The following is a 12,622-nucleotide window of genomic DNA, read 5'->3' as shown; positions in this document are numbered from 1 at the left end:
ATATTTATCTTTCAGATACATAAGTTCTACAGCACAACATGTCCTGTCAAGAAAAAAAAGACAAAGGCTGAAGACGATTGCAGAACGTTTTAACAAATAAATGTTTGGGATATTAAAACAATTGGAGGCAAACTTACTAATTATAAAAATGTATTACTTGACAGAAGTTGCCTAAACTCAGACATGATAATAACTCATTCCTCAGAAAAGTCATATTTGATTATTTGTTTGGGTGGATTTTTATAGCCCCTTTCTGCCTCCCTCTATTTTGCAGTTAAGAAACTGTGAGGATAAATAAATCTGGAAAAAGGAAATGGGGTACAACACTTTTAAGAGGAAAAAAATAAGACGGTAAAACCCCAGTTAAAAATACCATGCTGGCAGAACCCTAGGGAAAACTTCTTGGCTTCTCTATAATGACAGCGTTGAAAACTGGTGCTCTGCTGAATTTTCTCTGCTCTTTTCTCTGGAATGCCTAAGCTCTTCAAGACACAAGACCCTGGGTATAACACTGCCCCAGAGGAAGCAGCAGCACATCCCATAATCCGCTTAATGCAGGATTTGGACAGTGTGGGCTACCTGACATCTACTGTAATTCCCCTGTTAATCCGCTCCAGTTCTTCTACAAAAGCATGTTTTACTGAATATTGAAAAATTCACTTGACTACATGTTTCTTTTTGGGGTACCAAGCCTCCTCATCCTATGGCCAGCAGGCAACCCCTTAACCAAGTGGGTCAAGCCAATACTGCTATACTTAATAAACAGAAAGCACGTGATTCTTGGATCTCATGATCCCTTTCATAAACGGAAGTTCCCAGCCGTTTTAAATTGGAATCATTACTTCTGTTATTCAGATCTTTGGCACATACCTTACATTGTGTTGCATTCACCCTGCCTCCACCTTTGCAACCCTCCCAGGATCAGCTTCTCTCTCTGAATAGGGTTCCAAGGATCACCATCCCCTTGACCAGGAGGCTACCCCCTAACCAAGCAGGTTAAGCCAAAACTTATTATACCTTAAGACAGCATCTGATTCTTAGATGTCATTATTCCTCATGAACTAACCCTGATCACTGGAAATTCACTCTTCTGTCTTCTGCCTTACTCTGTTTTGCATGTATTGAACTCCGTGGAAAAAAACCCAACACATCGGTTGAACTGTTCAATTGCTCCATTTAAATATGCAAGCAGTGCATGGGGTTAGCCTGGAAATTATGCTGGGATTCAACAGGTTACGTCACCTCATCACTCATGCCCACTGAACACTCACATGTGAAGTGATTTAATGCATATGCAACAATCACTCACGTACATCACTGTCATTCACGATCAATGAGGAAAACAATAACGCCAGACACATTTAATCAGCATTCAAAATTCTTATACAAAAATACGACACATTTGACGCTCAGTAGGTAAGGATGATTACCCACCTTGATTTTAAGAAGAACAGTATATAAAGAAAAAAAAGATTACATCGAATAAACATCATGCCCTTTTAAGATTTCCACCTCTCCAAACAGCTGTTGTATATAGCTAAAATGCCCTTGCCAGCTGTCCTTGCTAGATTGATTACAGCCGTTATGTCGCTAGCTCTGCATGGTAATCAATATGGAGCACCACTGCCCTCCCTATCGCTATGGTGATGAAACGTAGATGAGAGGTGGTGATTGAAGACGGACTTCAAAGGCAACCATTTCTCATGCTTTTATACACAAACCACATAAACAGGCTAAATGCACAGATATTTTATTCTAGGATACTAAGAAGAAGGCAAACTATTTTATTCATTCAGTCCCATGAGTCAGTAAATTACACATTTCCAAAGATGAACACTCTCAATAAAAGAAAAATGAACTAAAGAGAATGTTCTGAAATCTCAACCACACAATCCGCAGAAAAATCAATTTTGCATCAAGCCATCCCCTACAACAGAGAAAACGAGGTGGTTTTACATTTAAAATCATGAATAAACTGGGAATATGAGGCACGTCTCAATGCAAGGGGCTGTAGAAGTATGGAACAAACTACCCAGCCACATACAGTAGTTGAGGCAGATAAGCTTGTTTCTATTAAGCAAAGCAGGATGAGATCTTTGGATCAATAAGCTACTATGAAACATGCCACATGGGTTGAATGTCCACCTATTAACATCTATTCTCCTGTTTACACACACATGAGAAAGGCTGAAATATTCTGAAAACCCAGGGAGGTGAATACCCTGTGATATTTTCTACTGTTCATTATCATGCACATTTAACAGAAGGCACAGCGAGAAGGACCAATTGGATCAGTGAAGCTGAGCAATGACATCACTGCTCGGTATGTCTGTTTATACATAAACTAAAAAACAAGTGGTCCACAAAGTGCAAACTGAAGACAATGTGAACAAATTTCTCTGGTTTATATGAAAGTGTTTAAAACACGGTCTGTATAGCCTGTAGTCAGCTGCACACCAACATGTCATAAATCAGCCTGGTCATACAGGAAGCCAGAGAAGATGCAATCTAATTTCTCCCAGGGACTGGCTAGTGGCCAGGAGAAGAAAACATTGCAAAAACAAAATAAACCACAATTACAACTGAAAGGAAGATGTCAAACCTGCATAACAAGAAACTTAGCGCTTGAGCAATCCTTGGATCTTGTTTGAAATGGAAAAACATCATTTTCAACAAATCCTCTCACAAATTGGGATTTTGAGGGGGAAGGGAAGGTGTTTGGAGCCATTTAAAAAAATGAAGATAACAGCAAGCAACTGCATTTTTCATATTGGGATTAAGTAAGGATTACATTAAATATAGAATGAAATACAATTAGTTCAATATCTACATTTTGCTGGAAAGCTAACCTTGAATCATGCTTAACCTCCAATTTTCAGGCATATCTACATGAAACCTTTTACTCACCTGAGTCGAAAATGTGCTTCGATTAGTCTAAATATGAATCCCAGTCAAATCCTGCTTTAAACGTATGGTTTAGCATGTTTTAGAATTTTAGACTGAGTAAAGGTTAGAATTAAAATAATGTTGGTTTATGCAAAAAAAAATAGGAGAGGTTAGAATGATGAATGTTTTTCAACCGCTTGATTTCAGACCATTTTATGCTGCAATTAATGTTACAAAATGCAACATGAATAGAAAATTGCCAAAAAAAATTAAAGAAAAGGCAAAACATTACAATTCTTACATTACAATTGCAACCTAGAACACAGCCATGATGTGTTGAAACGTTTAAGGTTTTGGGGAAAGGTAACCCTAACCCTTAGCTCAGGCTGAACCCCAATTTGTCTGGAATCTATCAGAAACCATCTGAAATCATCTGACTGAAAATGTGTCAATCCAAATATTAGTCAGAAGCAATCAAAATCACCGCTTAAAGTTCTGTATTTTTTTTTTTGCTTTGATAACATCAAAGGGCAGAGTGGTGGCATTGTGGCGAAGGATCTGCGCCTTTGGCTGGCAGATTGCCGTTTCAAATCTCATGGCCGGCAGAGGAATCCTACTCCATTGGTCCCCTGAGCAAGGCCCTTCACCCCAACTGCTCCAGGGGTGCTGTATAAATGGCTGACCCTGCGCTCTGACCCCAAGCTTCTCACTCCCCCGTGTGTCTCATGGAGAGCAAGCTGGGGTATGCAAAGAAATTCCTAATACAATAAATTGTATATGGCCAATAAAGTGATCTTATATAGATTTGTGATAATTTTCATTTGAGACATGCCTTTTGAAAGGTCATAGGAACAGCCATGATGTTTTGACAGAGAAGCCACTAAACCTTGGCTTCAACTCTGGCAGCTTTTCAATGCAAAAAAATACTTAATTGGAATCAATTTTAAATTGCAAATACTTTTAGTAATTGAAGATGGCAACTTCATTTTCAAGAAGTTCCACCTTTGTGACAAATATTGCAAACATTGATCAACAGCGACACCTGCTGGCTAAAATGAAAAAAGTAGCACCATTTTAACCAAATCATGGAATTTAACAGTCTAACAATTTAACAAGGGAAACCGCAGTCACAATTTCTCAGGTTAGTTATAAAATCTAGGAAACAATACATTAACGGTGTATATATTATATATACACAATTTCGAATTAAGCGCAAAATTCTAAACTTTGTTAAAGTTCTGTAAATCGCCATGTTGTCGCAAACCCCTGGTTTCAGCACAGGCAAGGGCGAGAGTTCCCACGAATTGCGACATGATGATAATGACTAATGTAAAGCGATGTACGAGCGAATAAGGACAGATTGTGCAGCAGACATTTCACCGCAAAAATGTTCCGACGTGATTTGCATGCAGCGTTTACAAGACTGGGCAAAATCGTCTAAGTTCAGAACTATTTCTATTGGATTTAGAGATGTATTCCCAAACCTGTGTGTTTACAAGAAAGCCACTGCACCTCTCCGAGTTCTGCCTCGTTCTGAATCGCAGAATATGGCGTTGCGCCAGCCTAGATATTTCGTGATGTAAATTACAGTGTACACTTTACTTGTATTTTATCCGATCAGTTGAGGCCGGTCCTTTGTTCACTGTACATTGGACTAAATCTTGGACTTTTGGTGACTACGCGTTTACTGTTGCTGCTTCTCCGTTATGGAATACAACTCGGGACTCTACAAAATACATTTTCTACAAATCAAAACTCAATGCTCATGTTTTTACTAGGGCTATCTGTATGCTCTCATTTAACTTTTACTTTTTTCCTTTATAACCATTTAGTGTGACTGGTGCTTTATAAATTATTAAAACTCTTCCAGTACTCTCATTACATAGTTTTACTAGTCTGGAGTATAGAAGGACCAAAGTGTTTTCATTCAAAACGCTGGATACTAACCCACTAGAAAATGTAATCTGTGACCTAAAAAGAGTTGGGAGGTATTGACATTTGACAGATTTTTGCAGTTTCTTAAGCATTAAAAACTGAAATTGTGGCTGTTTTGGAACTGTCCTAGATGCAAGCATTAGTGCAGGTGGATTGCTGATAAAACGAGTCAACAGAACAAGTAATTATTAATTTATTTACACAATTTTAAAGTACACAAATGCAGTGGCAATACAAACAAAAAAAATAGTTTTACAGGGCTAGTAGAATACCATTACACAGGATACAGCAGAGTCCATGTATGGAGGAGTTGAAAGGAGTACAGCCAGCAGTAAAGGGACAGAGACTGGAAAAGACACGGACACTATGGCCTTAAAAGCTTTCAAACTGGGGAAACAGTGGAAGGTAGAAGGCAGGGGAAAATTGAAAGGGCAAAAGCAAGGGCTGCCTCCACCAGCCAGAGTTGTCACATTGATGACATATTATACAGAAGCCATGTTAAAAGTAGAATGCCCCGAACCAGAAGCTTCTGTCCCCTGCAGCACTTTTAAAGCTGGAACTCGTTCACTGAAGAAAAAAAGATCCGAAGCTTTAGTGCATGCGCCTCAATCCTGAACCTCACCAATGCCGATTTGGAAACACTTGCATCCCATGACAGGCTACCTTTTCTAAACCTTTACACTTAAAAACGATTTCAAGTTTGTGCCAAAATGGCACTTTATCAAGTCTTGTATTCATTCATTACATTGCACAAGAGTTAGGTTATCGTATTGAAGATGAACAAACTGCAAGCAAATCATTTTGGAAGGTAAACTTCCTAATGCAGACATACTAGATGAACACAAAGCTTCATTCAGAGGTTTTCCCTCTTGCTTGCTTCTGTTCACACCAGCAGTTAAGTGTCATACCTGTGTACCACAAAGGGAGAAATCCCGACAATACCTTTGTTGAATGATATCAGATATTTACTTTCATGGCATTTAAAATTACATTCCTTGGCTAAAGTTTTAACAGTCTAATGTGAAAAGAAGCCAACCTATCCTCTCCTCTATTCCATTCTCAACGGAAAACAACTATTTGACAGCTGAACGCTGGTATGGAGAGCAGATGCATATAAAAATAATTCCCATCAAGCATTACCTAAATCAAGAGGAGATATAAGTCCACAAGTGTAGCACCAGTGCTTCTCAGAAGAGCGATTCTTTTGGAAACAGTTATCAAGTACAAGTGAATTTGAACACTAACCTTCTACCCAATTAGATGGTTATGGTACAAGTTAGTCTAATTTCATAAAACAGGTGTTAACTGGGATTACAGGAACAGTTTTTAGTGGCCTTCATTCCACTGAAAAGATGGACTTGAAAAGCAAGGGTCCTTTATTAAATGAACAACAAAAAGAGATCTAAATAAACACAAAGAAAGACTTTCTTTGAAGTGACTTGGCAAAATAAGTACATCAGGACTGCTGGTTGTGGAGGCACAAGCACTAAAGCCATTCAAGCAATATCAGGTGCCACCTAGCCGTACATTTCTAAGTGAGGCCTGATAAACAGTAGGACTGAATAACTGAGTAAGAATCACCAGACAACCAATGGAAAACATTTACATTTCTATTGTACAGGTATTTCACAGCTTTGAAATAAAAAATAAGGGAATGCAATATATTATACAGCAACAGTCAATTGACCAAGATGGTGTTGATGTGGAAGTCTCTCAGATAAACAAAAATAACCCTAGAAGATTTCTAATATTAAAATATGTAAGAAAAAACACCAAAAACCCCTTTAGATTTTGATTTCTTCTGCATTTTCATACAGATCTTTCACTTGTTAATGCGTACAATCTGACAAACAGTCCTCCCAGACAACCTAGACGACTGCACAGTAGTGGTCACCAGTGCTAAAACTTGGGAAGTTACTTACAATCAACTTTGAAGAAACAGAAAGGGGCCTTCATAAAAACTAAAAAATAAAAATGACAAAATAAAATCAGTTAGAAATTCACATGAAACCTTTACGGATCTTAGAAGGAATTTCAAGTCTTTTCTTGAAGTATGAATGCTTTTTCTAATTCCTTTTTTTTTTCCTCGTGTAAATCACAGACAAAAGCAGTACACCGACACTACGCATCTAAACAGACCGGAGCCTGTTGACTTTAGCTTTAATATAAAAAAAGTGAATTAATGTCTATCATCATACAGTAGGATAGTAAAATTATTCGGCCAACAGTGGAGGGAGAAGAGAAATGGCGATTATACTTTATTCCGTGTGGTCGGTCTGCTCAGTGAAGCGTCTCTCGAAGGCCATGGCAGCGGTCAGCTGCAGACTGCGGGCAGCTCTTCTTGGTATGCCAGAGTGGCAAAGGCAACGACGGCGCAGAAAGGTCCGTCTCCTGTTGGTGATCTTCCGAGAGAGTATGTTACTTTCTGAAAGGCATTTAAATGTTTTTTTTTTCCTTTTAAAATTGAAAAAGAATCTGCTGTTTGGGACTGAGTTTTCGGTAGTTGCGGAAGTGAAGTTGTTGGAATAGTATTAGTTACAGATCAGCCATGCATTATCAGCCCTCCATGGCGCGGTGTTTTCTTTCATCGAGGTACAGCAGACTGGAGACCACTGGGGGTCACACGAGACAGGATCTGTATGTGAGGGAGACAGATTTGTAGAAGGTTTACTATACAATATTCTCTGGATACAGGGGCTTTAACAAAAACATTTGGCACACAGCTCATGTCATATTCGTCAATGTCCCTGTACTACAGTTTATGGATGGAAAAAGAAAAAATGGATATTCATATATTTCAGTTCTACCTCTGATCTGAAAGGTATACACTTAGTAAAAACTCCTCCGATAAATGATTTGATTTTGCATTTAAATAAAACACATGCGATTACAAATGGCTTGGTAGGCAGATCAAATAAAGTAGGAAAAATGCTGGGTGGCGCTTCAAGAGAACATCATCGACATGAGAAGAGTAATGCTGTTACTTCATTTTGTCTTTCATGTTATCACAAAATTCTAATACTTTGCATTATACTAGTCTAATAAAATAATTATATTTCTAAATAGTTCTAAAACATGTAAGTTACAAGTATTGGCCATAAAATGAGACATGCGCCTTTAGACAAATTCAAGACAAATGCAATGCTTGCTTAGAGAGAACAGAGACAATAGAATATCAATGTCTTCATTAACTGATAGAAGAAAATATCTGCTCAAACCCAGGGTAGGCCTTTTCATCTTCCTACTCTTCATCTATAACAGAATGAGACCTCCTTGGTGCTGCAATGGTAAGCAAACTTTACCAAGTTTAAAAACCCCACGTTGAACACAAGCAGCATTGCTTGCAATTTAGTTCAACCTAGCTGATGTGGAACAATTGTGCTTCTTCGCATATTACTCAATATTCGCTTATTTTTGACCCAATTAAAACTTTCAACAAAAAAGGCAGTGAAGCTACTGGTACATGAATGCAGTATGCCCGCTCAGTGTCTGGTGAAAAAGGAGGCATGCAGGAGCAGGGAGAAGGAGGTAAAGGAACAGCAGAGCAAGTTCAGGGAGCTCCCACACTTCAGGAATGAAAATCAAAAACTTCAAAAGTTTGATTAATTCCAAGCAAATCATTTGGAACATTCAGGGAAGAAAAAAGTAATCAAAACTCATTTCATGCGTAAGTCATCTGATCATGTCTTCTGTTACATTTTAAACACTTAAAGAACAACTATGACAAAGGGCAAAAACGGCTGTTCAGAATTAGAGAAAAATTTCATAAAACAAGACACCTCATTTTTAATTTTTTAACATATGTACCGAGACATTAATATAGAAAACTGCTGCTAAAGAACCTGTACTAGCTGAGGCTGTGAACACAAAATACTAAAGACATTTTAAGATAGCAGCTGATCTCCCAGACAAAAGAATGGGAGATGGGAAGCCAATCCAGCAAATACCCTCCATTCCATGGATCACCTATAAAGGGGGAAAGGAATTGCAAAAATTCTTCCATCTAGAAAAAAAATAATACGGAGTTATAGCTGTGCTTTCAGACATGCACACAGTTTAGATGTCATGCAAACTTGTAAATCTCACTTGGAGCTGTGGATTTGAAAAACACTGTTCAAATCCACAGAAAAGCAAAAGCTTTTCACAAGATCACCAATTCAGAATATGAAGGAATAGGGGTTAGATTAGTCACAACAAGTGTCCCACATTCTCCAGTGTCTTGCCATGTGACTTTCCTTTAAACTTGCTGTTGTCCGACTGTCTTCCGTTAAAAACAAGATGCCCGCTAATTAAGAAACATGGTGTGCCTATTTTCACTTACCATCATGGCTACTGAATGCTTTGCCTCAATACCTCAAGCACAGTTTACAGGTGATATTGATCACAAACTCCGATCCTGTTCAATTGGCATTTAAGGTCCTTTCAAATGTGAAAAGTTTATGCACTTGCTTTCAACAGTTGAATGACAATAGACAAGTAATGTAAAATCATTTACAATGTCAGTTTGTTGATTAATAATCTAAAAACACCCTGTAACTGGAGGGAATTCGTCAAATTGTTCTAGACTGCTAAAGTCTGTAGTGAAGACGAAATGACAGCCAATCAAATTTTAAAAGGGAGGTATCCATCCATTCTCTAATGACTTCATCCAATTCAGGGTTTGAGCAACCTGGAGTCTATCCCAGCAAGCAACGGGCACAAGGCTGGGGAATACACCCTGGATGGGACACAGTCTTAGGACTGTGGGAGGAAACCAGAGTGCCCAGAGGAAACCCAAGTGAACAAGAAGAGAACAAACGCCATACAGACAGCTTCCCAGGTCCAGAAACCCAGGGACCCAGTTCTGCAAAGCAGCAATGCTAACCATTGTGCCATTGTTGCTAAAACGGAAGTACTGTAAGTCAATGTAAAATAACGAAAATATAGTCACATTTGATGCAATAACAAAATGCAAGTCATACTGCATCAAATCATATACTTTCAAATTAACTGATTTATTGAAGAAAAAACTGCTTGTTGAAAGACAAGAGCCAAGGTGCATTTAAACAGAATGCTGAGTGTTCCATGATTTCATTTTTGGATCATGCAAAATCCTTTAAGATGCAATTAGCTCTCTTTTTATCATCACTTGAGACCAAGGTTGCAATTTGCTCTCTGAGTATAGGATGTTTATAATTTACCACTACTTAAAATCATAGCTCTGATTATGGTACATTACACATTCTGCTGAAAAGAACAGCTGAACATCTCATTTGATAACTGCCAAAAAAAAGCACATCACTTTCACATGGTAAACTGCTCAACTAAAATTTGAATTAAAGGAGCTCTAGGATAAGTGATTAGTTTCAACCTGTACAACTGAACTTGAAAGATTGATGAGGTATAACAGCAGCTGTGATGTGAAGTGAAAAGCAGCTCAGACCTTGTTTCATAATTGGCAATATTTCTTGGTTTTTAACAGGGAAACAGAACCAGCCAAAAAGCAGGTTTAATGGGACATGATGCAATGAAAAATAAAAACGCAGAAAATTACAAATCATTCTGCATTTTAAACCAAAAATTCTATTGTAGAGATAAAATTAAAGATTAACAGGATTTCAATGTTCGGACAGCCAAGGTAAAAAGCATGCTGGGTAATCAGGCATCTAGCACAACCCAAGCATTGCAGACAGACAAGAAGCAAAGCAGCAAGGCCAGGCACTATCATCTACTGGAAGATCAAACATTTGGAACAGGACAACTGAACATCATAAAGAAACCTTCACAATTGAAAGCAGGACATTTGAATCAAATTTCATAAATATTTTAATTTCCCCAGTTTTGCTTGACATCGGAACAAGACTGTTGCTCTTTTTCAAATACTAAAACAATGTAATGAGTACTATCTATCAAATTGCAAGTTTGTTTAAAAAAAGCTTATGAAGCAATCAATGTCGTAATTCATGTAACGGAGAATGATGCACCAAATGTGTGAGTAAGGGAGAGGAAGGGCCACAGCAGTGACTCTTTTGTTCCTTCATAGCCTTTTAAGATTGAGAATACAGAACACTGGTTGAAATAGGATCCTGAATTCCGAGAAAAAAGACGATCAACCCAATACTGAATGACCACATGAAAAGGGACAGGCATTTTACAAGTTTACCATGCGTCTGTGATGGAAGTTTACGTTTCAATGTCATAATGCTGACTGATGGACCAATAAATGTTTAATTTGCAGTTTGAAGGTTTCTCAATGCTCTGTGGTTAATCTTGCGTTTCTCCACATTAGTGCTTCACTTTTTTCTAATCCTTTAGTTTAACAAGTCAGAGCATTTAGCTGAACAATATGAACAGGCATCTTGGTATATTGTAGACTATCAGAATTATTCTGTTCGCACAAACGTGTGCATCAGAGTGACAAATTTTCAATCCTGGAAACAGTACGAAATTTAACACTTCTATGATATGGAATAAAGGACAAGCTCTGTTGTGAACAATTTAATACAGAACTCCTAAGATGAGTGTATTTCTTCATGATTCAGATGCTTACACAAAGTATCGGTAATGTACTGAGGTACATTTTTAAGGTTATATTTTAAAAATTTGCTATTAAAAGCTGCAATTGGTCCATACAGACCAATATTGCAGCAAGACTGTATAGTCTTATAAAGAGAATGATGATCTGGGTTCCATTTCACATGCCTTGTGAGTTCACTGGGACAAATCAAGTTGACTGAAAATACTTTGTGTACGTAGGCAGAGTACACTTCTGCAGTATTAAAGCACTTCAGATATTGGGATACCTACACAATCCAAAATTTAACATCAAAGCATTTGGAAACATCAGAATTAAATTCTGAATAAATGTTCTTTAGCCCCTATATCTATCAATCCTGAATATCAAATATTCCAATTAACTATTCATGACTGCATAATTGCAAGTCAAATTACTGTACTCCCTTTTGTACACAGTTAACCACCAGTCATCACGCTGCTTATCCATTAACAGCAAAATAGGTTCCTTTCCAGTCTCCTTTTCAGTGTATACTGAAGTCACTTCATTTTGACGGCTCTCCTGCTCATCAAAATGAAAAGCAGTAGACTTTCCACTAGTTTCTGGGCCACAGTGTGTGCTCATTCGTATATCTGAGATGTGCAAGTATGTGTGCAATCTACAATGATATGGGACCCAGCTGAAACTCACCCGGTGCTGCCTTCAAACAAGAACGTGGCGAGCAGCTACTTGCCGTGGTGATCGAAGGGAATGCTATTCTGAGGTGGGGGGGAAAAGACAGCCATTTGTGAAGAAAGAATACATTACAATGGGGCAAGTAAATCAAGTTCACTGCTCCAAAAAGTACACATTCACCTTTTTTCAGAGCACTGCAGAAAAACCATGACTTCATAATCCAACCTTTAACTGCAAAAATTAAACCTTTCACAAACATTCAACAGAATGTGGAGCCTAATTCCAGAATCTGTAGAACAATTTCCAACTTCCCCCAAAGTACTTAATGCAACAGTTCCACTGAATATCAAAAGAAGCTTAACTTATAAATGTTATTGAATTTGTTGAAAATTGACATTTTATGAATGGTCTCGATGTGACAAGATAGATTGCTAGTTAATGTGCAGATTACAATTTGACATCTTCAGTGATAATCGACAAGGTGCCTTACTATGATGGACAAATGTGTGGCCACTATTGACAGCAGATACAGTAGGTCATACATCTATGACAGCTGCTTTGAACCAGGTTAAAAATGCAGTCTTCTGGAATTCAGTCCCAATCTTCTAATAGAGCCTGTACAGGCTTGTCTGT

At 38.0% G+C, this 12,622-nt stretch overlaps 1 protein-coding gene across 3 annotated transcripts in view; it reads right to left on the bottom strand.

The window, feature by feature from the left end:
* Positions 1–4,997: 4,997 nt before the first annotated feature.
* csnk1db (casein kinase 1, delta b) overlaps positions 4,998–12,622 on the bottom strand; it is a 33,734-nt gene continuing 26,109 nt past the window's right edge. Inside the window, exons 9-10 of one of the 3 annotated variants that reach the window (XM_006635131.3) lie at positions 12,005–12,072; positions 4,998–7,456 (exon numbers count right to left, since the gene is read on the bottom strand). In XM_006635131.3, the coding sequence (XP_006635194.1) occupies positions 12,040–12,072 (33 nt within the window). In that variant the 3' untranslated portion in view covers positions 4,998–7,456; positions 12,005–12,039. The remainder of the gene's footprint in view (positions 7,457–12,004; positions 12,073–12,622) is intronic. The other 2 variants (XM_015356358.2, XM_015356357.2) reach the window with 2 other exon arrangements.

The sequence above is a fragment of the Lepisosteus oculatus genome, chromosome 9 (genome assembly GCF_040954835.1).
Source record: "Lepisosteus oculatus isolate fLepOcu1 chromosome 9, fLepOcu1.hap2, whole genome shotgun sequence".
In the NCBI taxonomy this organism is placed as follows: Eukaryota; Metazoa; Chordata; class Actinopteri; order Semionotiformes; family Lepisosteidae; genus Lepisosteus; species Lepisosteus oculatus.
The sequence above is the reverse complement of the archived record's forward strand: the minus strand, read 5'-3'. Positions and strand labels throughout refer to the sequence as shown.